Source organism: Perognathus longimembris, unplaced genomic scaffold (assembly GCF_023159225.1).
Source record: "Perognathus longimembris pacificus isolate PPM17 unplaced genomic scaffold, ASM2315922v1 HiC_scaffold_159, whole genome shotgun sequence".
Lineage (NCBI taxonomy): Eukaryota > Metazoa > Chordata > Mammalia > Rodentia > Heteromyidae > Perognathus > Perognathus longimembris.
In genome coordinates this window covers 66,328-92,850 of record NW_025956606.1, presented here as the reverse complement: position 1 = coordinate 92,850, position 26,523 = coordinate 66,328, and the positions used below count along the sequence as shown (strand labels likewise).

The following is a 26,523-nucleotide window of genomic DNA, read 5'->3' as shown; positions in this document are numbered from 1 at the left end:
ACTTTTATCTGGGCCCTGCCCCTCCTTTTAATGGCTGTTTTCACAAGGGTTCTGTGTAAGTTGTCAGAGAAAATCAATTCCATTAATGGATCTAGCCAGTGTTTGATTACGGAAGTTGTGGGGTCTGAATTGTTCAGGCTAACCCCCCTCTTCTATATTTGTAAGGAAACTTTTTACTAGCATTAACCAGTGTCCTCACCTCTCCCAGAATTTGTGTAGATAGAAATGGTCTGTTCATGTGTACCTCAATTCTAATGTATCCTTACTTTCCAGATGTCCAGTGAACTGTTTTCTAAGAAACGTCGATTGTCTGGACCTGATTCCAAGGTGGGTTCTGACTGCTCTTCTACAAGCTTTGTGATGTTTGGAGTTGCACCTGGAACAACCAAAGTGAGTGTCTCCTGCTTGAATTCTGGCTTATGGGATATTTGAGGGGATGGCACTGATGTAACATTGTCTGACCTTCATCTATCCAAGCCATATCACTGTTTATCTCCCCTGAAGCTATTTCTCTGCATCCCTAGGAAATGCCAAAGGCCAGTGAAACACACATAGATGAAGGTCTTTACTCTAGGCAGCTGTAAGTGTTGCCAGGGATGGGATTGATTTGTGGGAGGAGGCACAGAGTTGATCTTAACACAGAGGTCTCTATTTATGCAGATATGTACTAGGTCATGAGGCCATGAAGCATCTCCAGACTTCCAGTGTGTTGGTATCTGGCCTGCGTGGCCTGGGTGTGGAAATTGCCAAGAATATCATCCTTGCAGGGGTCAAGGCTGTTACCCTGCATGATGAAGGCACTGCCCAGTGGATTGACCTTTCCTCACAGGTACTTTTTACTGCCTCTTCCCCTTCCAAAGATGCAGCCTATCATGAGTGCAGTTTCAGCTATTTCAATCCTGCCTTTGGCTATCCTCAGTTCTACCTTCGGGAGGAGGACATTGGTAAAAACCGAGCTGAAGTATCACAGCCCCGACTTGCTGAACTCAACAGCTATGTGCCTGTCAGCACCTACACTGGCCCCTTGGTGGAAGACTTCCTTAGAGCTTTCCAGGTACTCCCTTATTACAAAATGATAACCCCCCCTCTCATTCTCTGATTTATGTGTTCTCTCTTCTTCTGACTCTGATTTTCTGTTTTTCTCTCCAGCCCTTCTTGAACTCTTGCTATTCAATAGACTCCCCATTTCGCCATACCCATATGCCTTTATGTCAGACATTTGAAATTTATTCAGATTGGCTGACCCTTATTGTCCTGAGGAGGGTAGGACACATAATATGAAATTCAACTTTGGATTTGTTCTGGGGGGTTTGTTAGGAGATTCATGTATGTGTCCATATGTTGGTGGTGTATAACTGTTTATAAGAACTGAGCTCTGTATCAAAACTGCCTTGATGTGTAGTCCTGAGCTCTTGTAATCTTATGGACATGGCAAAGTCATTTAAACTCATCTGCCTTAATTTTCTACCATATAACAGAAACAAAGGTCTGCTTGTAGTGCTTTTGTGAAGGTTAAGCTAGGGTTATATTTTACAAGTGTTTATTAAATAAGTGGCATGCACAGAGGAACTGTGGGTACTTATCTGCCCTTTGGAGTCTCAAGTGTTTTATGGAAAAAGGATGCATCAACAGGCAATATCCTGGTGTTGATTTCTGTCTCCCTATCATTACCCTGTCAGTCTTCCTCTTTTTCCTTTCACTACTCGTGATCCAGGTTTCAGGTCCTCAGCCTGAGTCTCTTGTCTTTACAGGTGGTGGTTCTCACCAACACTCCTTTAGAGTATCAGCTGCAGGTGGGTGAGATCTGTCATAACCATGGAATCAAGCTGGTGGTGGCAGACACCCGGGGCCTCTTTGGGTGAGTGCCTATTCTTTCCTTTTTATCCATCCTCTGACATACTCCAAACCAAAGGCTCCCACTGCTCTCCTGTTACTTTCAGCCTGCCAGGTTTTTAATTCTGCTTGTTCACACCTCTGTGGCCTGGGTGTCATCTGATTCCCACCAGTAATGGCTAACTTTTCTTGGCAAGCATTCACTGCACCTTGATGGACCAGGGAATGCCATGTGCAGGATCTCATGCTCCAGTCCTATTGTCTCCTTTGAAGGCAACTCTTTTGTGACTTTGGTGAAGAAATGATTCTTGTGGATTCCACTGGAGAGCAACCACTCAGTGCAATGGTTTCTATGGTCACCAAGGTAAGGAGGCCAGCCATGGGAGGTTCTTGTTAGCAGGTGTATGGGAATCATTCTTCCTATTTTTTGACACCCTGTTTGCCTCTGAATGTTACTTCTTTTCCAACCAGGATAGCCCTGGCGTTGTCACCTGTCTGGATGAATCTCGGCATGGATTTGAGAGTGGTGACTTTGTGTCATTCACAGAAGTGCAGGGCATGAGTGAACTCAATGGCCTCAATCCTACAGAGATCACAGTTCTGGGTATGAAAAGCTGTAGGGATGAGAAATGGTTGCCCAAAACAGTGATAACATAATCCTTAGGTGTGGGTTGTCCCACAGGACAAGACAGAAATGTGTGTTTCTGGAATCTGAGGTAGGACATAGAGATGGATCAAGGAAAATGCAAGGAAAGAGGTATAAACTCACAGAATTACGGCCACTACTGTTTGATTTTCTGTTTTCTGTGTTTAAATAGATTTTTTTAGAGATTTGCTTTAAAATCATTAAAATGTGTCTACTATATACTTGGCACATTCAGTTGTCACTTAGTTGCTTTTTTTAAAGTGTGGGACACACCTCTGGATTTTATGGAAGGAGGATGAGCAGACAAAATCTGAGTATTGTAAATGACCTTAAAACAAAGTATTTCCATTTGCTTATTGTTCCTTTGGGCCACAAATTCTGTATTTGAACCTCTAAGCCTCAACAAAAGTTTTTTACCCACACTCCAAATATTTTTGTTCTTTTCTGTGTACTTTGATTTACATCTGAGAAAAGTGTTCCTTTAATGTCTGTCCTATTTTTTATTTACTGGTAATTCTTTTAAATTTAATATATATAAGATTTGTTTTGTCTCTCTCTTCTCTTTTCTCTTTTTCTTTATCATTTTAGCCCTCCTGGAGTTTGAATTCAGGGACTCACACTTTATTAGCATGTGAGCTACCAGTTCATGTCCTTGGGCCTGTCATACCTGTTTCTGGGTGAATTTTATTCTGGGTATATGATTCCAAGTTGACAATACATTCCTTAATTGCTATATTAAAATCTTGTTTGTATTGTCCTTTTCATTCTTATTTTTGTTCTTCTATAGTGATGATAGTTACTTTATTATCCTTCATTCTGAGTAGTGTGATTTTGGGGTATCTTACGTGTTTTCTTTTTTTGTTGTCATTTGGGCTCAGTGCAATTATTTTATCTGTGACTTAAATTTTTATATCAAGCTTGGGTAAATTTTTGTTTTTTAAGAATATTGGACATGTTTTCAGAGCATACTGAGGCTTTGGTTATTTGTTTTATTTCCCTTTTTACTTGTGTTTTGGATAATTTGCTCTATTTTGTCAAATTTAATGTTCTAATGGTCTAATAAATGTGCTAATCCTATTTAGTATATTAAATTTTAGTCCAGAAGACTTTGAAAACAGGTATTATAAATATATACCATGTTTTTAAAGTTAAGGAAAGTCATGATCATGTTAATGTAGGAACTGGACACATATTCACCTTACCTCCAGGTACAAGGAATGGAATGGTTGCCAAATGTAAAGAATCCTCGGAGAATAAGTTTGAAGTGACAAAAGGTTTAGAAGAGACAGTGTCCTCTAAATCTCAACACAAAAGCTGGCTCCCCTGAAGTACTTAATTATTGTAAATGGGCTAGTACTAGGTTATTTTCTTGGTATTTTTTTTGGTAGTACTGGGGTTTTGAATTTTACCCTCCGAGCCTTGCCTACTTTTGTTGTTTTTGAGCTAGGGTCTTGCTTCCTGCACTTGTTCCCTTTTCTGACTTTGTTCTATGGTGCTGAGTACTGTGAACCCTTAGATCCATTAGCCTCTAATTTCTTGGGACTGCCTCAACTCAAGGGAGTTTGCTTGGCTTTCCCCTCCTTCCTTCTTTCTGTGCCTCTGCAGTAATATGAGGAATTCATCCCCTTTATCTACCATCTCAGGATTCAGTATCTTGGGTTGTTTAACTATGTTATAAACTGAGGGTTTTTTTGTGTGTTTTTTTTGTTTTGTTTGTATCTAAGTTGCTAAGATAATTAGTGATCAGAAGTGGAAATTTGGTATCCACTCTATTCCTGTAGTTTGAAAAATTCAAGGTGGGCTGGGGATATAGCCTAGTGGCAAGAGTGCCTGCCTCGGATACACGAGGCCCTAGGTTCGATTCCCCAGCACCACATATACAGAAAACGGCCAGAAGCGGCGCTGTGGCTCAAGTGGCAGTAGTGCTAGCCTTGAGCGGGAAGAAGCCAGGGACAGTGCTCAGGCCCTGAGTCCAAGGCCCACGACTGGCCAAAAAAAAAAAAAAAGAAAAATTCAAGGTGCCTGTGAGCAATGAGGTCTTGTCTAAGTTGCGTTTGCCTGTTTAAGTATTGCTAAGTGTCTGGGTCTGACCTCCTAGGGATTTGAAGGTCTACTCTGAATATCAGGTTTGGTGAGGCTAAGAACTAAACAAGGCTCTGTGGTTTTGAGTTGAGCACCAGGTAGATGTTGGTAAAGAGACTATAGAATCTGAGGTATGAAGAAGGAAAGATAAGATCTGAGGAGTAGGCTAGAAAGGTAATTTTCTGGAGGTCAGACTTTTGAGTTGTGTTTGGACTTTCTGAGATACAGAAGAGATAATGCTGTCATTTGTAAAGGGTCCGGGTATCTGGGCAAAGGGAAAAGACTCTCTGGGTCTGTTAAATAAAGTCAGAATGGAGAAGGAAGAAGTTTGACCCAAGAAAGTTCTCTGGCTAGCACTTACTTCATAGGGTCTGTATGGGTTTTTGCCTAGAATCTAGGGGAGAAGTGAGAGTGTTGGCTAGTTTCTTTCCTATTGTTGCTACTAGACTTTTGATGCAGGATCTGTACATTGATAACTGTCTAGCATTTGAACCATGACCCTACCCTCTTTGCATTGTTTTTTGTTTGCTGGTGTAACATTTTAACACAGCATCCCATGGAAAAGGCCAGCTGGCCTTGAATTAAATAAGACTCAGCGTCCTGAGTGCTAGCACTGGCATTGTAGGCATGCATTCAGATGGGAAATGGTTTGAACATGCAGTGTATTATTAGATAGAACAGAATGGTTTAATTCTTGTTTTGATTTTGCCACCGATTTTACAAGGGAAAGAGTGAATAATCTGACCAGTTTTCTGTCCATTTTTTGTTATTCTCCAGGTCCTTACACCTTTAGTATCTGTGATACCTCTAACTTCTCCGACTATATTCGTGGAGGCATTGTCAGTCAAGTCAAAGTATCTCAAAAGATTGGTTTTGTGAGTATGTGAAGTGAGGATTGAAAAGCAAGATGGTGTTTTGGGCATTTCTAGTCCTTTGTGTCTTGTTAACATACTGGTCTTGATATCTCACTTTCCACAGAAGTCCTTCAGGGCCTCTCTGGCAGAACCAGAGTTTGTGATAACAGACTTTGCTAAGCATTCTCGCTCTCCTCAGCTGCACATTGGCTTCCAGGCTCTCCATCAGTTTTGTGCTCAGCATAGCAGGCCACCTCGGCCTTACAATGAGGTAAATGGAGGGTGAACCAGCAAAGCTGAAGCTTGAAGCTCTGTCATGCCTGTGCTTCTTTATTTCCTCACTATTCTTGATGCCATGGTAATGTGATGGGTTCTCTCTTGGTCTTTCTGGCCCACCAGGAAGACGCAGCAGAACTGGTAACTCTAGGGCAAGCTGTGAATGTTCAAGCTCCACCTGCAGTCCAGCAGGAAAATCTGGATGACGATCTCATCCGGAAATTGGCCTATGTAGCTGCTGGGGATTTGGCACCCATGAATGCCTTCATTGGAGGCTTGGCTGCCCAGGAGGTCATGAAGGTCAGCCTGGGTGGGGAAGGACATGACTTGATGTTATGTAAGAGCCCTCCTGATGACTAGCCCTTGTGTAGTCTACTATGTCTGTCCTTTTGACTGGATGGTCTTCCTCAACAGGCCTGTTCTGGAAAATTCATGCCCATCAGGCAGTGGCTATATTTTGATGCCCTTGAATGTCTCCCTGAGGACAAAGTAGACTTCATGGAGGACAGGTGTCTACCGGTATGTCAGTAAGAGAGGCAGTATATTGGGAGGAAACATCTCTTGGGAAGCTCCTAACTAACTTGCCTGTTTTCACATGAACCAGCGCCAGAACCGATATGATGGACAAGTGGCTGTATTTGGGTCAGACCTACAAGAGAAGCTGGGCAAGCAGAAGTACTTCCTGGTGAATGATGCTGTTGGACCTTCATTGTCTTCATCTCTCCTGATCCTTGATAACCCATTCTTTCTGGGCTTTGGTCCTGATTTGGGGGTGTCATTATAGTCTGAGTACATGGCTTTTTATGTGTGTATTTTGAGGAAAAACCCTAACAAATTCTTTGTTTTCTTTGGTCTGAAGCATCCTCTCTTTGGTAGCTAAGTTTTTATGGTACTGGCACCTACAAATATGGCACTAGATCCTCTTTCCTTCTGTGGACATCTGTAGTCGAAGAGTCAAGAGTAGTGGAAGGCCTTATGTTGCCTTCATTCTAACTAGACCCTTATTTTACTTCTTTCCAGGTAGGTGCAGGTGCTCTTGGCTGTGAGCTTCTCAAGAACTTTGCCATGATTGGGCTAGGCTGTGGAGAAGATGGGCAAATCACAATTACAGACATGGACACCATTGAGAAGTCTAATCTGAATCGACAGTTTCTGTTCCGTCCTTGGGATGTCACAGTGAGTGATGGATGATATGACAGAATCAAAGGCTAAAAGGCTTTTTTGTATTTTAGCCTTTCTCTGACTTCTTTTTCTCAGCCTTCCAGTCTTTAGGCAGATATTTATTCATTGCTTTTACATGTTTTTTCGTCAGTTTTCACAACAGCTTTCTTACTACCTGTTTTCTTGGATTTTTCCCCCCACTGCAAGTGGAGGAGTAACAGGAAAGATTGTAGCAACATTTAGGAGTCTTCCACCAAAGGAAGTGTTTTTACTTGCTCTTGATTTGTTTTACTCCACATTCTAGACTCTAGACATTTAACAGGCACAAAAAGAAGTTTGCTGGCTTTCTCTTGACAGGAAGATTGCATAATAACTGAGAAGTTCTCAAAGTGTATCCTGAGACCTGTGGCAGTTTGTAGCTCTCAATGAGTCTACATGTTATAGTGATATGTAGATTGTCAGGTCCTGCAGTCAATTGTATCATTACAGCTATTATGAGGCAGAGATAGAGTCTTGATTTGAAGCTAGCTAGCTCTGGAAAAGAAGTTAGACTCTTAACTCACAGAATAGGGCTTCTATGGTGGGGCTTAAAATTTTTGAGTCTAAAGAGAACATAGATAGTTGCATAATAGTCCAGGTTGCCTTCAGGCCCTTTTTTGAAATACAACTAAAGGAAAAAAGTGGGATGTGCCTCATGTGGCTAATCTGCTCATGCAGGTTCTGTGTATAAACCCCTCTACCACCAAGTCACAACAGAAGGAAGATAGTTACTGCTTTATCACTCAAATTCCATTTGTACAGTTGGAAGAAAACTCAACCTTAAGAAAGCATCTTGTAATCTATTACAATGCTATTTTCTAAAAGTATTAAGCTAATTTCTATTAGCATAATTTAGTTCTACAGCTTAGTTCCACTAAGTTCCACTATGCCATTTGCTGCTTACATGCATCCAATGTATCTTGTTACAGACTGAGTTCCTCATCACCCTCCATTGTTCTCTCAACCCCTCCTAAAAAAGTTTCAGCAGGTTTCACTGTTCTGTTTGTGTAAGTGTATATGAACTTCTTAGATTATATTCATCCTCATTTACCCTGTTTGCTAGTCCTCCTACATTCAAGGGGGATCCAATTCCAAAAGCCTATTGGAGATTAGTTTTACCTTTTTTTAAGTGTGTGTTTGTGGTTGTAACAAGCTTTCTACCATCGTATTTCCATAAATTACAATTTAATCATAACCTCTTCTTTGCTTCATTTCTTGCCTTCCCACCCCTGTTGTCAGCAGTCTCTTTCATTAAAATTTTTTGTACTGTCTTCAGAATCAATTATATTTTGAAATTGACTTATCTCCATTCCTTTATTCTTTCTATTCCCTTACCCTTTTTCTCAGCAATCTTAGAATTAAAATCACCTTGTTCTTGTGTATGCCTAAATATTTTGCATACATTTTTAGATGACTTACTCTTTTGTCTTTGATAAGTTTCTCACTTGGGCAAAAAATGTGCACTATAAATCAACTGTCAAAAATAATTTCTGAGCCCAGTGCTGGTGGCTCATTCTTGTAATCCTAGCTGCAGAGGAGGCTGAGAGTTCAGGAATGCAATCGAAGCCAACCAGGGTAGGAATCTCTGTGTGACTCTATCTCTGCTAGGCCACAAAACAGGCAGAAGTGTAGCTCTGGCTCAGGTGGTTTAGTACAAGCCTTAAGCAGTACAGTGCAAGTATGAGAGTGCCCAGCCCCTGGTTTCACACCCCAGCATACACCTACACACGCACGCGTGCGTGCACATACATACACATGTAGGGACATGAAAGTAATTTAGAAGTTGCCTATGGACTCTATGATCTCCCTCCTAGGGAATAATTAGCACAGGATTAGGCTAGTCGCAGCAGAGGATCACAAGAGCCTAATATATGCCCCTGTGAATGCATAAGATAATGCTAAGTGAAATGAACTCCATGTTATGGAAACAAGTGTTATATCACTGTTGTAAATACTTGCAACATGCCATGTGAAACCGTAGCTTCTATTGTTGATGATCCTCTTGTATCCCCTTCCTGTGGTTGTACCTACACTATCTCTGTATCTTATCTGAGTATGTTGGAAACTGTGTATACTGGTATTAGAACTAGGAAATTGAAAGGGAATACCAAAATTGAGAGACAAAGGATAATAAGACAAATGACTACAAGAGCAATACTTGCAAAACTGTTTGGTGTAAATGAACTGAACAACTCATAGGGGGAGAGGAGAATGGGGGAGGAGGTAACAAACAGTACAGGAAATATACCCAATGTCTAACATATGAAACTAACCTCTCTGTACATTACTTTGACAATAAATAAGAAAACAAAAAGAATCTTCAGAAGTGCAATAGAAGAATAGAATCACAAGATACAAAGTCATTCCAGTAAGTAGAGAAGCTTACTGAGAAACAAGACAGAGTAATTGGAGGTTTCATAGAGTGTGGTCTGGGAAAATGTATCTGGTCAAAGTCATGAACATGAGAGAATAAGAGGACATCTGAGGAGAGCTTATCCCAAGTAATTATGGGAGCCATTGGAGGTATTTTGGAAAGAGGAAGGTGACTTGGGCTCTGAAAGAATTCGGCTGGTAACAAATATGACCACTTTGGTTTTCTTTGGCTGAACATAATACAACTCTGGGTGACACTGACATGGAAATATTAGATGTTGGTGTGGTGAGTCTGATTCATTGATTCTTAATTGTGTGAGTGTATACTTTTTCTCTCCCCTCCTGTGCCACCTTTTTTTCATAGCTGCAGTCTTGTGACATTGTCATAGATAGTGTCATTTGTTTTTGGGGCTCTGCTAATCTTGGGACCATTATTAAGAAAATTTGTCCATGGAGCAAGTGTATAAGTGGTTACGTGGGAAATTACTTTATTCGCTTCTTGCCACACAGAAACTAAAGTCTGACACAGCTGCGACAGCAGTGCGCCACATTAATCCCCACATAAGGGTGATGAGCCATCAGAATCGTGTGGGTCCTGACACAGAACATGTCTATGATGATGATTTCTTCCAAAACCTGGATGGTGTGGCCAATGCCCTGGACAATGTGGATGCTCGTAAGTTTGGTGGTGGCAAGGATGTGGACAGAGGTATAAAGGAGGGCATTTAGGAATGATTATCTTCCTGTTTTACCCTCCAATATTCCTCCTGTTTGTATTCCATGCTTCCTGTCTCCTCTGTGAAGGCTTATATATGGACCGACGCTGTGTGTACTATCGAAAGCCTCTATTGGAATCTGGCACTCTGGGCACCAAAGGCAATGTGCAGGTGGTTATTCCCTACCTGACTGAATCTTACAGCTCTAGTCAGGACCCACCTGAGAAGTCTATTCCTCTTTGCACGCTGAAGAACTTCCCCAATGCTATTGAGCACACCTTGCAGGTAAATATTCTTGACAGTAGAAGTAGAATTGGTAGATTGGTGGTTGTTTTTGTCAACAAACCCTTTGTCACTCAGGTGTAGCAAAGCCAATATAGTATGAATCTAAATGCCCAAAATTCTGAGATTTCACTAGCAGCCTAACATTTTAGAAATGATTTTACTTGTTTTAAATTTGAATAGTATTAGGGTTTGATTTCAGGCCCTTGTGCTAACAGGTTGGCATTTGATCTTCCACTTAAGCCACATCTCCTCTTTTTTTTCTTTCCAATTCTTTATTTTGAAAATATTTAAAGGATATAAATTGTTGACATCTGAAAATTGAGAATGTTTCTATGTACAAAATGTTTCACTAAAATCAATTTCTGCATATTTTCTTTATTTTGATAGTACTGGGCTTTGAACTGTAATTAATGAGACAGGTACTAATCTGTGCTTTCCAGTCCTACTTTCTCTGCTAATTTTTGAGGCAGCATCTCTATTTTTTTTTTTTTTTTGGCCAGTCCTGGGCCTTGGACTCAGGGCCTGAGCACTGTCCCTGGCTTCTTCCCACTCAAGGCTAGCACTCTGCCACTTGAGCCACAGCGCCGCTTCTGGCCGTTTTTTTTTTCTGTATATGTGGTGCTGGGGAATCGAACCTAGGGCCTCGGGTATACCGAGGCAGGCACTCTTGCCACTAGGCTATATCCCCAGCCCAGCATCTCTATTTTTTGCACAAGTATAAGCATGGACATGACTTGAGTCCATATGGACTACTTACTACTTTTTCTTTTAGCTGGATAATCACAATGTTCCATTATACCCAGATACTTGTTGAGATAGGGTCATAAAAGGGTACTTATGTTAGCTCCAGATCTTGTCTGCACATAGCTAATAATGTAGTATCTGGATTACTTGTACTGTTTTTAGAATTTTCCTATACGAACTCTGCAGCTGATAGGTCATCCCGGTTTCCATACATGTGATACACGTGTAACAGCATATGTCATCTAGCTGGATATACTGAATACATCTTGGGAACTTGTACTAAACTTGTACCAAATCCTCATTCCATTTTTCCTTCAACCTCAGGAGGAAGATTCTGCTTTCAAAATTGTTCTGAGTGAAATTTTTGAGGAATGTTATGAGTGTAAGATAGAAGGAATAGAGAAAAATACAGTTCCATTGATACCTTAATCTTAGAGAATTTATAGTGCATTTACCAGTGCTTGTCTGTATATACATCTCTAGTAGACTTTGGTTCTCTTACTGTCTGACCAATATGATGGAATGTTGTGAAAGAGGTTTTAAAACATAAACTTTGTACATGTAAGTAGTATTTCTTATGAAGCTTCTCCAAAGCACGTGGCATATGTTATGTACTTGGCAGTAGAGATGAGCTTTAATTCTAGGTGCAGTTATTCATGAAGTTTAAATATTACTGTCACAAATATGTTTTTTAGAGACCAAGGCCTGGTTATTGCTTTGTGTGCCTCTTGAATCAGAAATGTAGATAGTGTGTGGAGACCTAGAATTAGAGCCTGACTGGACATTCTAGAGGCTACAGATCTTTTAAGCCTCACAGACCTCTTAAATTAAGCCCATGAAGATACTTGTCCTGTCTTGTGCACAGAACACAGGAACTGCAACAGTGGGTCAGGGCTTTAAGTTTGACATTTTCTCCTTTTTCAATGAGACATTTGAGATTAAGCCCTCACAGCAGTTTTCACATTAAGTACTGTGCAAGAAAGGTAATTAGCTTTTTAATTCTTACGTGAAATACAAGGACAGTTTGGAGACTGTTTGGGAAGCTTCAGTGATTTTCCAGCTAGAAGCACTGTGTGCTTTTCCTCCTAGCCTTGTTCACTGATTGCCTTTCTGATATTAACAGAAACTTACATTGTCTGCCATTGCTGTACATAATTCTGTTTGCTTTGCCTACAGTGGGCTCGGGATGAATTTGAAGGACTCTTCAAGAAGCCAGCAGAAATCGTCAATCATTACCTCATGTACGTCTAATTCGCCCTGCCTGTCAAAGAGGCATCATAACTCTTTTCCTTCCTGATAAACACACTCAGCATTGGAGATTTTTCTTTTTCTCATATGATTAGTGTTAACTGTACAAAGTGACCACATGTTTACTCAATGTTTACTCCTCCCCTTCTTGCTTCATCTCTTCCTGCCTCTCTTTTTTGTTTTTTAATTTAAATTTTATTATGGTAATGGTCATAGAGTTACCTAAATGAGATAATGAGTACACATCTTTTTAAACAGTGTTATCCTCTTCCTCATTTTCTCCCACTTTCTCCTCTCCCAACTCCTTGTCCCCCAGATTGTAAAGTTCATTTCCAACATAGTGTCTAGTGAGTATTGCTGCTGAATTGGTTCACCCTCCCTTTGTCCCAACATTTCTGTGATTGCCCTTCTGCCCCCCAAATCAGATAAACTTACATAGAAGACAAAGGGTACAGAAATAAAAAATGGTAACAAAAGGAAATAAACCAAAGGAGGGAAAAAAATGAAGTAACTGCTAACAGTACAGTAACAAATATCTGGTACTCATTCTATCGCTTAATACATATATAAAGACACATCTAGAAACATAATTTATGTATGTGTTTAAACGTGTGAATAAAGACATTTTTAGACACATACATCTACACATATACAATTAGTCTTTGTAGAGTTTTTGTGTGTATATTAATTCTGTTTACCACTTATCACCCCTTTTTTTCTTACTCCTCCTGCCTCCCTTGTCAACACTTCTTTTACATTCATGTCTCATTATTAGTTGAAATAGTTGAAATGACTGCAGTAAGCAGTAGTCTTATTTAAGGTCTGATCTTCTCATTCTTCTTTATGACCAGACAATATTCCATTGTGCATATAGCCCATTTTCTTTGTTTTTCATTTGTAGTACACAGGGTTATACTAGAGGGCATATACCTTGTCCTATTCCTGGATTTAGAGGAATTGGTTTCTGTGGCTTTGTGTGCAGAATGTTGTTGGCTATAGGTTTATCAAATAATGATATTCAGATACATTCCTTCTAGTCCTACTTTTCTTAGAAATCTTATTGTTAAATAATATTGAATTTTTGAAGGCTTTTTCTCTTTTTCGGAGTTGGAAAAGGGGCTTGTCGTCATGGCTTGAGATCTGTCCCTGAGCACTTTTGCTGCAGGCTAGCATTCTTCCACTTTGAGCCACACACCTCACTTTTAGTTTGTGCATAGTTAATTACATATGAGACTCTGAAGGGACTTTTCTTCCCTGGCAGGCTTCCAACCATAATCCTTATATCTCATCCTCCTGTGCTTATCTTGTCAAAGGCTTTTTGAGTGTAAGAATTTGATATGATTTTGCTCTTAGGTTTATTTGTTGTATGTTTATTGATTTGTGAATGATGAACCATCCTTGCATCTCTAGAATGATGTCCCAAATAGGTCTTGGATATTTGCCTCTTGACACGTTTGTTTTGCAAGGACTTAATTGGGGATATCAGAAACCTTGGCCTGTAAGTTTGTTTTACTTTTTGTCTGGTTTTGGTAGTAGGAATATACTAGCTTCACATCGTCCATCTGCTTGCTTTCCTTCTTTTTATGCTTTATGGAATAGTATTAGGAACATTGGCATTTCATAGACATTCTATATGAATTAGTGAAAGTCTGAGTATTATTTCATGGGGATCGGGACTGGGTTTTGGGTGTTTTTTTTTTTTGAAAAAAGTGTTTTCTTTCCCCAATGGCAACCTCTAGGAGTAATCCTATATTTGATTTCCTTCTCATATTCCTTATAGGGACCCCAAGTTTGTGGAGCAGACACTGCGTCTGGCAGGAAACCAGCCTTTGGAAGTGTTGGAGGTTGTGCAGCGCAGCTTGGTGCTGCAGTTGCCCAGAGCTGGTCTGACTGTGTGACATGGGCGTACCACCACTGGCACACCCAGTATTCTGACAACATCCGGCAGTTACTCTACAACTTCCCTCCTAACCAGGTACAGAATGTTTCTTGGTTCTCTTTGTTATACTGAGTTAGTCCTGGAAAGAGGAAGTTTAACTTAGGTTTTCAGCATGTCTTTCAGGATTTCATTTTGATCCCTCTGCAAGTCAGTGATTATTTAAGCTAGTCGTTTTTGTAAACATCCAGTTTTGTCCTGTTTGCTCAAAATAGTGCTTGCCTGCCATGTCCCTTAAATTGGGGCTTCATGCCTGATTAATAGAGCTTTGCATGCCATAGGTGATATATTTTGGAGTTAGACAAAACCAAATATGTTTGTAGACTCCAGTCTTAGCTTCATTTGAACCAAGGGGAACTTAAAACATTTTCTCTGATGTCTAGTGATGGTTGTTGATCTCATAGGAGATTTTTGAGGATTAATTTCCATCTATTAAGATTAACATGTCTACAAATTTTTTTAACAAGCTGTGTATATGACCCAATATAAATAATTAGAAATAGTAAGGACTTTAAAGACCAAGATGAGAATTCCTAGAGTGTTCTTTCAGGCAACCTGAGAAAAACCAATGACAACAATAACACCTAGAACTTGATTTTTTCGTAGCTTTCAAGCTCAGGAGTGCTGTTCTGGTCTGGGCCCAAACGCTGCCCACATCCACTTATATTTGATGTGAACAACGTAAGTTTCTTTAGTAGGGCCACCAGTGGTCTAGTGGCAGTTGGATGGGTGAGAAGTGGACAGAGACTGCTAGACTTATGTAGTCCCTTTTTAAAAGAAAATTATTTTCAAAGTAATGTACAGAGGGGTTACAGTTACATATGTAAGGCAGTGAGTACATTTCTTATCAAACTTTTTACTACTTCTTTCATTTTTCTTCCCCCTTCCCCTCTTACTGGTCCCCTTCCCACCTTTCCCCGAGATGTACAGTTGGTTTAAAGCATATTGTCTTGTAAGTATTGCTGTTGCATTGGTTCACCTTTTACCCTTCCCAACTTCTGATAAACATGTACAATTAAAAGCATGGGGAAGAAAGATAAATTTCATAGGGTACATTGGAATAACAAGATAAATTATTATCCACTTACTTCCAAATCTTGCTCTGCTTTCTCCTTAGGCCCTGCATCTGGACTATGTGATGGCTGCTGCCAACCTGTTTGCCCAGACATACGGACTGACAGGGTCTCAGGACCGTGCTGCTGTGGCCACACTCCTACAGTCCCTTCAGGTCCCGAAGTTTACTCCCAAGTCTGGCATCAAGATCCATGTTTCTGACCAAGAGCTACAGAGTACCTGTGCTTCTATTGGTGAGAGTGTTTGGACATGTCTGGAAGTCATCACCCTACCTGTCTTATCTAAGCTGCCTCAGTAGTCTCTGCCATTAGTGGTACACTGTGATACTGTGGCCAAGATTTTCTCATATACCCTTCACTTGAGTCTCCATCTTTTATATACTATAGGGATATATAAACTACTTAAGGATGAAGGTTGGTTGAGACAAACTGTCACTGATTTCTTCTTCCTCTGTGAGATTTCCTGAGAATTTCAATTCCACCATTTGTTTTTGAGTTGCACCCAGAATCCTCCAGCGTTAAGAGTCATAAGTGCTAGAATTAAAGTCATTGTGCAAACCCCCTCTACCATGTCCTTGCATTTTCATATGGATATTGGCCTACTTAGGTGTCCTTTCCTGTGTTTTTCCTTGATTTTTTTTCTTTTTGGAAAAGTAAACATTTGCTAGTGCTTTTCCTACATTTATACTTTACTTGCTATATGCCTTTAGAGATCACTCCTATCCTATTGGCATATCTTTCTCAAGTTTGTCTCTATGTATTATTTGCACGTGGTAATATCCTCCTTCTCATTGTTAATATTATATCCCTCCTTCCCCATCATTATGTATCATGGTACCTCCCCCCTTCCTTTCTTCTTTGCTTTTCTTTCTTCTTGTGCTTACTTCTGACCTTTATAGTTTGACATTGTTCTTTCCAAGTATCTAGTCTCTTGATATTCCTTTCTGTGTTATTAAAAACATACATCTTTAGCTAATTCCTTTTCTATATATATTGCTGAGTAAGAACAAAGTAAACATTAGCTTCACTCTTCTATGAATTGCACTGTCTCTGTCTCTTCATAACTTTCCCCCTTTATCCATTCGAAAATTTCACAGATATTTTCTTTGAATTTACCTGAAATTTCTTTCCCATTCGTCTGACATCTCATTCTGTCTTAGTTTCCCATGTCTTATTTCCCTGTTATTTTCTCTTTCAAGGTTTCCTATCCTATTACTCTTACTTTCTGATAGGTGTTTTTATTTTGTATTCTTACTGCAGCCAAAACACTATGATTTACCATCTCAATTTTAACTCTTAACTTTTTGTATTCTTCAGTGTTAAATGTTAACATTTTCTGTTCTGACTTTTTTTCAGCTTAGAACTGATACTATATATGACCATTAAACAGTTTCTACCATATTCCCCTTCTCAAAGTCCTTGGCAACTTGCATCTTCTGTCATTTCCTTTATTCTAGCTATGGCATGCAGGTGAAATCATACAAGGTTTTTCCTTTTTGTGTATTGCTTGTTTCATGTAGCAAAGTAGCCTCAGTTGTGCCTAGACAGATTCCAAGATACATAATAAACATACAGCAGAATACTAATACCAGGGAAGGACCTTCTTATACCAAGAATAATGACACTGACAAAGTCAGTAGGGATTGTGTATTCTGCTGTGTGCATATTACTGTATGTATACAATCTATTAATGTGTTAATGTTCTATTGGTACTGAAGAAGGTACCTATGCTACATGCTTTTAGCATCTCTGTTCAACAGAGACTCTAGAGTGAGCATCTGTTTGTGATTCTGACACCTAAACCACCTCTTGCTGTCCTTTATTTTGTCAGGATGATGTACAAAGGGGTTACAGTTACATGTGTACGGTAGTGAATACCTACACATTTCTTGTCATACCTGTTTTCCCCTTCTTTTTCTCCTTTCCTCCTCCCAGCCCCTTCTCCCACCTCCCTTCCTTAATTTCTCAAAAATCGAAATTTTAAGTAAAATAAACAGAGATCTTATCCTCAATGTCATTGTCACTCTAGTCTCCAATTCTTAGGTCCTCTATGATTAGTGACTGTAAAAGAATTTCTTCCAGCTCAGGTGATATATACATATACATCTGTTTTCTTTTGCTTTGTGTAATCTGTTGCTTCTTTTTCTCTAAGTTTTCCTGTCCTTGCTGCCATTTGAGTTGCTTAGTTTGCTTTCATCAATGCCCGTTGCAGCTATTAGGCCCTTTCCCACTGTATTTCCCCCCTCTTTCCATTCATTCTGTGTCCTCCTTCCAGCTTTTTTGAGATGTGTACCTGAATACATCTTGTGTGAGGAAAGGGTATAGGGTCCTGTAGTTTCTCTAAGATTGATTACGAAGAAGTCTTTTGCTTCTTTATCTTTGATGTTCTTTATAGCCTGGATATTAAATATTATTTACACAAGAATTTATGTACATATAATTTAGAGTTTTTGTTTCACTTTTGGGTGCCTTTCTCCCAACTTACCCTCCCACACACACACTTTTTGGTCTCTCTGGAATTGGTACCTCAAATTCTGCTTTCTTAATCATGCCTTTCTTTGTTCTTACTGTCCTTTTGGTTGGGGTGTTTTTCTTCTCCTTTCCCTATATTATTTTCAAGAAAGTCTGTGTCTTTTCTGACTTTTTAATCGGCCTGAATACCTGATGTACCCTTGATGCTTTCTTCTACTCCAGACACTTGCTTGGCTTTGACAAGGATGATGGTATTTTCCTTTCATTCCACAGATGATGTCCACCTGGAAAAGCTCATGGCAACCCTGCCAAGTCCACTTAAGCTCCCTGGATTCAAGATGTACCCTATTGACTTTGAAAAGGTACTGTATCAGAGAGATCTTAGAATACATAGGCGGATTGTTTAACACTGGGCTTTTTTTCAAAATCATTGACCTTGGGTGTAACCCACTTGTTCCATTGTGTTGGCACATAATTGGTTCTGGAAGATACTTGTCTTCCCAGATGTCTAAAGAAATCTATTTTTTTCTCCTCTGACTCTCCCACTGCCAACAGGATGATGACAGTAACTTCCATATGGATTTCATTTTGGCTGCATCCAACCTCCGGGCAGAGAACTATGACATTTCCCCAGCAGACCGGCATAAGGTAAAGACATTTCAGATCCCCCCTGCCAAACCTTGGGTTTCCCATTTGATGCCTCTCGAAGAGACTCTGTGCTCAATGAACACAATCTCCGCTGGTCCTATTCTATCTCACAGAGCAAGCTGATTGCTGGAAAAATCATCCCTGCTATTGCAACCACCACAGCAGCTATAGTTGGCCTTGTGTGTCTGGAGTTGTACAAGGTGGTCCAGGGACACCAACAGCTTGAGTCCTATAAAAACAGTTTCATCAACTTGGCTCTGCCCTTCTTCAGCTTCTCTGCACCCCTTCCTCCACCACATCACCAGGTAGAGAATCTGTCAGGCTAGAAACTTTCCATAATAAACATCATTCTAGGAAACTATTCATTGTTTGGGGAGACAGAGAAAAGCATTGTGACTAGTTAACCAGTTCTAGGCCTGAGAATAGGAGATGGGGCATTTATAACATGGTACTTACATGTGTATCCGAGAACATTAATCATACCTCCATGGAAAGTATGTCTGGATATTGTGTTCACAAAAGAAAGGAGGTCATGCAATTTAATGAAGCTAAGTGAAAATGTAGTGCAGCTGGTTGGTGAGTGTAAAAGATGACAGGGACTCAGAGATGTTTTACCTTGCTGGTTGCCAAAGGAATCTACTTGGTTGCATTAAGTTGTGGAAAACAAGGTACTGGAAAAAGAAGGAGATGTGATTGATCCTGTTTTAAGATATGAAGGCCATTTAGGATAACCCCTTGTCATACCTGTTTCTCCTTTAGTACTATGAACACGAATGGACTTTGTGGGATCGCTTTGAGGTACAAGGCATGCAGCCTAATGGTGAGGAGATGACCCTGAAACAGTTCCTAGAGTACTTTAAGGTAAGGCTCCTTTCTCCTTTATGTACCACTTCTGGGATAGTACTTGTGTACTCCCTCATTGAAATCATTGTTCCTCCTCTTCCTCTCCCCAGAGAGAGCACAGACTGGAGATCACCATGCTTTCCCAAGGTGTGTCTATGCTGTATTCCATGTTTATGCCAGCTACCAAGCTTAAGGAACGGCTCAATCAGCGGTGAGTTGTTATCTGGGCAGGGAGAAAACCTTGTGTGATATCCTGAACTCCCTGCTATACCTCTCAAATTTATTTTTGTCTAGTCCTGGGGCTTGGACTCAGGGCTTGAGCACTGTCCCTGGCTTCTTTTTTCCCAAGGCTAGAACCCTACCACTTGAGCCACAGTGCTATTTCTGTCTTTTTCTGTTTATGTGGTGATGAGTAATCAAACCCAGGGCTTCATGCATGCTAGGGCACATTCCCAGCCCCTACCTCTCAAAGTTTACTGTCTTTGCTCTGTCTGTGTTTCCCTTTTTGATTCATACTTCCTGATCTTCTGCTGTTTGATTCAGGATGACTGAAATTGTGAGCTGTGTTTCCAAGCAAAACCTGGGCCGCCATGTACGAACTCTGGTACTTGAGCTGTGTTGCAATAACCAGAGTGGAGAGGACATCGAGGTCCCTTATGTACGATACATAATACGCTGATGAACCCTGAACTCTGTCTGCTTCCAGATCCCTCCTACATTTGATAGAAGCTGATCCCAGCCAGGCCCACATGTCTACTTTCTAAGAGCCCTTTTCAATACTGCTTTCTTTTGTTCAGAATTGGAATTGATAATAAAGTGTTACCTACCTGTGGTATGTCCTTTTTTGTTAAGTCTCAGGGTTTTGTCCTTCATAGGAGGGCATGTGTGCAGTACTTAAAAAATGTGGAGACAGTTGAACTCAGTTCTGGTTCCACACCAATTTCATGGCTGGACCAAATTTAAGCCAAAGAAGAGAAAATGTGACTGTTCCAACAAACATGGGATGGGGTGACAATTCTTTTTACCCTTTCTGCTAAGATATGTCAGTAATAAGTCATTGGGTAGTACCACCCTCTGCACATGTGACCCCCGCTGCCTTTTCAACTTCCAGTTGTCAACCATGATGTTAGAAGAGCAAAGATTTGACCGTTTGTCTGAATTTCAGTTAATTACCTTGTAGATACAAGAGAGTAGATTTATTGCATTTAATTCTTTTTAACTTCCCACATGAATAATAAAGAGCATAAGGTCTGGGAGGAAGAATAAGGAATGCAATGTCTGTAAAACACTTAGCAATTGACATATTTGCATGATCATTTGCCTCAGGCAGGCTTACCCCGTCTTACCTCATTTCATGAATGGAACCTGGACAATGATTTATATATACAGGACTTTAAATTTTTGCCAGAGAGGTACACCTGCTTCTACATATATTGTAAACATAAATTTTGACAGCTCCCATTAAGTTCCAAACACTTCCCTCAGCTATATTCTCCCGTCTCATAGGATAGACATGCCTTCTATCTTCTAGAGAATCAGGCTGAGGAAGGTCACAAGAATTACTATAGCCTATAGCAAGGCAATCGTTCCCTGAATTAAAACATTTTTGAAGTGTATTATGGTAATCCAGTAAGAGCTTGTCATTATTGGGAAGTGATGAGAAGGTATTTAAAGAGAGAACCTAAATTTGGTTTTATGTAAATTTTTTTAAGTCTAGGGCTTGAAATCAGGCCTTGACTTTTACATACTTGGGAACTAGACAATGGAGACTGGAGGTACTGTCCATGCAGCTATATAATTGAGGGAATTAGAAAAGAATTTCTCATTTTGGGGAAGAGAGTTCCACATCCAAGACCCTTAACTCACTGTAAGAAAAAACTAGCAAACAACTGCACATGAACAAAATAAGACAATTATAATTTGAGAGTAAGTGCATTATTAGGTTTACAAACCCAAAATTCAACCAGAATTCAAAAATCGTGACATGAGAGCAAAAGAGTTGAATAACAGTGGGATTGTTACCTAGTATTGCAACTGTTCAGATATTTGCAAATCCAGTCATGAAGTTTTGGAGGACTCATATTGCCCTTTGTATACCTCCCTCATTTGATGTCATTTATGTGATATGTTGGGATGTTTACAGCTTTTTGTTTTTATGTGAGCCTCCTTCCTGAGTCTCCTTCTACACTACCAAATGGGAAGTAAAAACATAAAAGCACATCCAAATCACAACAAAAACTCACCATGACGCTGATCAATATATCTTTTATTTATAAAGTGCTTTGTTAAATGACTTTAAAAAGTCACAAACCACCAGATGTTTATATTATTCCTTTGTAAAGGAACAACCCTTTCCCAAGAAAGGATAGAAAAAAGAGGGGCTTAAAGAACAAAGGAGAGAACAGTTTCCTGTTATAAAGGAGAAATTGAAAATCTGGAAGTATACAAGTAGTAACAGGAGAGTAATAAAAACAGTGAGGAATGAAAAGACAATAAACAAAACCCATAGTTCCGGGGCTGGGGATATGGCCTAGTGGCAAGAGTGCCTGCCTCATATACATGAGGCCCTGGGTTCGATTCCCCAGCACCACATATACAGAAAATGGCCAGAGGTGGCGCTGTGGCTCAAGTGGCAGAGTGCTAGCCTTGAGCAAAAAGAAGCCAGGGACAGTGCTCAGGCCCTGAGTCCAAGCCCCAGGACTGGCAAAAAAAAAACAACAAACCCATAGTTCCCACCAATGACAAAAAGGAAGAAGATGCTTCACTTTTCTCTGTTACTGATTTTTGCAGTTAGCTGGCATATTTTGAGTGGGGCACTGTTTGAAGGCTGAGCTCACTCTTGCCTTTGAAAAATTACTCTGAACTACTGGTCTGCTAATGGAATGTCCTCTGGGTTCTCTGTATGTAGGTGCTGTGTATGTAGGCAACACATTGGTGCTGCCTTCAAGTTGCTCCCGTAGCTACACTGGAGGCATGCTGCTGGATGTTGCATGGCCATGGTAAATGCCTGAAAAAAATGGCTGCATTTCCACTAAAAGTCCCTGGGGGCTTGAGAGTATAGAACGCAATGCTGGCCAGACCTGGTCACTGAGGAATCTTGATGATTGTGGACATCCCCCTCTGTCTCAGATGCCATCTAAATTTACATGCAGAGTTCACTTTCCTTACTAGAAATTGAGCACATGCCCAGACAGAAGGGTCAGGATCTTTACCCATCCTACCATGTTGATGCAAATCTCTTCATCCTGGTCATAGTCATATTCTTGAACTGTCACTACAGCTTGGGTGTTTAATCACTTGAATGATTAGCAATACAAATGCAAATTTGAATTCAGCCCAGAGAGGCAGCTAAGAAAGGTGTGTGTCTTATTGATACATAAGGGAAAGACTTCTATTCCTTTGTCACCAGTTTGATAGCAAGAACAAGGTGATGTTTTATCCAGAGTGGTAGACTATAAATATGAAGAGCTTGCTCAAGTATTTGTTTTCTTCTTCACTTTAAGGTACTCGATGGAATGATTCTTGTTTACTGTACTTTTCCCAGTACCTGATGTTATCATCCCACCTCATTTTCTTTTAAGAATCTATCAAGTTCAGTCCTTCTAGATGGTATCTAGCCATTAGCTGCTTACTGCTTAGTGTTACACTCATTATCTTATGGGGAAAATGATGTCTTGTGTGCCATGATGCAGACGGTAATTTTCTCTTTGTCATACTTCAGATTTTAGGTTTAAGTTGGGTCCCTACTTACTTCCTTAACCACTATCAACTGCTTTTGCTGTATCCCATAGGTTTTGGTGCAGTATATCTTCACTTTCATTTGTCTGATGAAAAGTTTTGATTTCTTTCCTTATTTCTCTCTTTTACCTTGCACTGATTAAATTTGGTTTGTCAGTTTGATACATTATTGGCTACTAGTTCTTAATTTATGGCATTCTGGTCATTACATACACTTAGTATCATTCTGGTAAGATAAAATGGGGACAGAAAAAGGCCAGATCTCCCTCTGACTAAACAGGATTTTGGTAGAGAAATCCAGCCCTGAAGAAGATATCAGATAGATTATTATTGGTCAGAATTTGGATCCAAATAAGATTTATTACATATTAAGCTTCTAAAGAAAGCAAAACAAAAAATAAAAAGCTATGAACAGACTTTGAACCTGGTGACAGTGCTGTTTGGCAGCAGGATCAGCCAGCTGCTCCTTTTTCTTCCTATTTTTGGTTCTTTCTGCATGCTTTATTCTCCTGCAACTCCTGTGTTTACCACAAGCATAAGCACTCAGTTGAACAGCTTCACATTTGAAGGAATGAAGGCTTTGACAACAACAGAGCAAAGCAGGCATCCCACAACAGCTGCCATAACTATCCATAGGGCCCCAGATAATCAGCTATCAAAAGTTGTTGGTTTTTTATCCTATTTTTTTTTTTTCATTTTTCTGTCATGGGGTTTAAACTCAGTGCCTCTGTTCTGTCTTTGAGCTGCTTTGCTGAAGGCTAATTCTCTATAACTTGATCCACAGCTAAACTTAAATTTTCTAGTTGTTAATTTGATATAACAATCTCCTGGCCTTTCCTACCCAAGCTGACTTTGAACCATTATCCTCAGAACTCAGCAATCTGAGTAGCTAGGACTACAAGAGTCAGCCACCAGTGCCTGGCAAAATAATCTTTTTTTTTTTTTTTTTTACTTTTTGTCATGGGTATTGAAATCAGACACTCATGGGCAACAGATCCTTGCTTACTTGGCACACAAGGTCATGAGAGTTGGAGTTGAGGTTGATCAAGACTTGGGAAAAGACTGGAAACCTGCTAGCACCAAGCCAGTTCACAAAGCAGGTTCTCCAACTAGGAGTACAGAGAATTCTCCGGAGAGAACTACATGGGGATGAGAAGTAGGGGGAGGGGTGAACTAAACCTCTACAAAGACAGTATGGACTGTCTTTTAGAATTTTTACCTTTCTGAAATTTTTCTCTCTCTAAAACTGTAGCTTAGGGTGCCAGGAATTTGGCTTATCTGTAGAGTGCTTCCCCAGAATGCATGAAGCCCTGGGGTTGATTTCTCAGCACCATACAAACGGAAAAATCCGAAAGTGGCACTGTGACTCAAAAGGTAGGGGGGCTAGGATTGAGCACAAAGAAGCTGGGACAATGCAGGCCCTGTGTCCAAGCCCAAATACTGGCAACAAAAAAAAAATGTAGCTTATGCTACATTTCTTCACTGGGAGAGATTGCAGGGTTTCTCTTTCATAGTCTCTTTTTCCCTTTCACCTCTTTACCTTTTTCTTTCTTCTCTTTTCTCTATAATTTGCATTTCTTTTCCATTTTGATATCTATGCTGAACTATTCCTTTCCACCATTCCCTTGCCTTACAGCCCCAAACTTTTCCATTGCTGTTTAATCACTCTATCACCTGTCCCAGAATTGATGAACTCTATAAATACACTGAACATATTTTAAAACTCCAGGACCCAGATAAGTCACACAAAAAAGTTTTTTAATTCAGAATCAAATGAAAAGATACATGCCACACTCAAAAACCAACAACACAGGAGAAAACATGAGAATAATGGAGATGAATATCTAAACAAAGGGAAAATGAGTCAATGAGTGATATGATAAACGACTGAAAAAAGTAGACAGGGCCAGGTGGTGGGGGGTGGAAGAAATAAATGAAAGATCAGAAAAGAAGGGAGACAAAGCAAGATGAAAAGAAGAAAGGGTAGGATATAAAGATGATATTAATAAATAGAAAAAGTATAAAAACTCAGCAAGACATTGAGATAATATGAATAATGAACCAGGAAGTATGCATAGTTTTATCTTCCTTCTACAAACACAATTCATAGTATAGGAAGAAAGAATTTGAAAACCAGGGTACCAGGATTAGAAGAGAAAGCAGAGGAATCAGTAATCAAGCTATTTTAAAAAACCACTCAGAAGGTGGAATAAAGTGCAGTCGGCCGCTCTCTTGCTTTGATCCCGGAGCGGTCGCAAAGCTCGTTCTTACCCTACCCACAGTGTGGGGTCCGCCTTCTCCGTCCTACTTATCTAAAAATGTCTAATCCTCTGCAGGAGGTCTTCCTGAAGTCCTCTGAGGAAAGTTCAGGCCCCGCTTCGAACTGCTCCGGAATGAAATGGCCTCAACAATAGAAAAAGGGACTGAAAGAAGAAATGACAAGAAAGATTGTCAAAGAAGCAGTAATAAGGCACTATATCTGAAGAATGATGCTGAATTTTAAAAGATGTTTGGTATGACTAAGGATTTGAGAATATTCCTTACACGAATTCCTGACCATTTGGGCTCTGGAAAAGGTTTTCATTCCTTTAGTAGTGTGGTAGAAAATAATATTCACGAAGAAACAGAGGCTGTATTGAAGGAAGAAGAAAGACAACAGCAACAGAATTTTGGTAATAAAAGTAAAGCAAAACAATTAAGATGGATCACAAAAAGAAGAGAAAAAGCCAGAGTGCATTTAATGCGGTCATAAATGGAGGAACTGATGTCACCAATTCCCAAACCCTTAGCAATTTTTTGCCAGCTTCAGATGCATTACAACATAACTTTGGCACAAGCCACAGAAAAACCTCAGAAGAGAGACTGAACACTGCTCCTCTGAGAAGCACCAGAAAGAAATGACTCCTAATGCAGCTTTTGAACAGAGTCATTCCTGTAATAAAAATTACACTGAAGACGTTTTCCCAGTGACAGCACCAGAATTGGAAGAAACCATCTGAGATGAAAAGATAAGAAGACTTAAACAAATACTGAAAGAGAAAGAAGCCACTCTTGAAGAAATGCATAAGAAGATGCACCAAAAATAATGTCATGAATCCTATGTACAAATGTTGTAATAACATGACAGGATCTCCATAACCCAGACATCTCCTTAAGTGAATAATGGGCAGGCATTGTATATAGTGTGAATATACTGGACAAAAGAATGGTTAATGTCCTAAGCAGGACAATGAGAGATTTCATCACAGTAATGACACATATTTTAAAACACAGGAATTCTTGCAGGAAGTTTCTGTATAATATTTGGACAGCAGTTGACTGTGGGTGTAACTGAAACCACAGAAAACAAAATCTCGCTAAAAAGAGACTGTAAGTTACAGGTGCATTTTAGAAGTGAATACAAAACCTTTTTATATATTACAGAATTATAAGGAATACAGAAAATGTTAATTCACATGACTTATGAATAAACTACATGGGGTATCTGTACACTTAGATAAGTTTTTTGGTATGGAAAGAGTAATGTTTTTCCATTACTGTAACTACAGTTCCCCGA

General features: G+C 39.9%; 1 protein-coding gene and 1 pseudogene across 1 annotated transcript; both read left to right on the top strand.

Moving 5' to 3' along the window:
* The first annotated feature begins 273 nt into the window (after positions 1–273).
* LOC125344588 (ubiquitin-like modifier-activating enzyme 1) lies at positions 274–19,908 on the top strand. Its single transcript, XM_048337056.1, is given in 26 exon segments — positions 274–390; positions 525–580; positions 661–829; positions 920–1,054; positions 1,752–1,858; positions 2,107–2,197; positions 2,305–2,437; positions 5,339–5,436; positions 5,540–5,686; positions 5,815–5,991; positions 6,106–6,210; positions 6,296–6,376; positions 6,712–6,867; positions 9,775–9,940; positions 10,069–10,265; positions 12,186–12,250; positions 14,038–14,132; positions 14,135–14,232; positions 14,800–14,874; positions 15,311–15,500; positions 18,012–18,100; positions 18,294–18,386; positions 18,500–18,691; positions 19,146–19,247; positions 19,340–19,440; positions 19,773–19,908. Coding segments are annotated over 26 exon segments (3,171 nt in total).
* Positions 19,909–25,351: 5,443 nt separating this feature from the next.
* LOC125344589 lies at positions 25,352–26,053 on the top strand (annotated as a pseudogene).
* Positions 26,054–26,523: the final 470 nt, after the last annotated feature.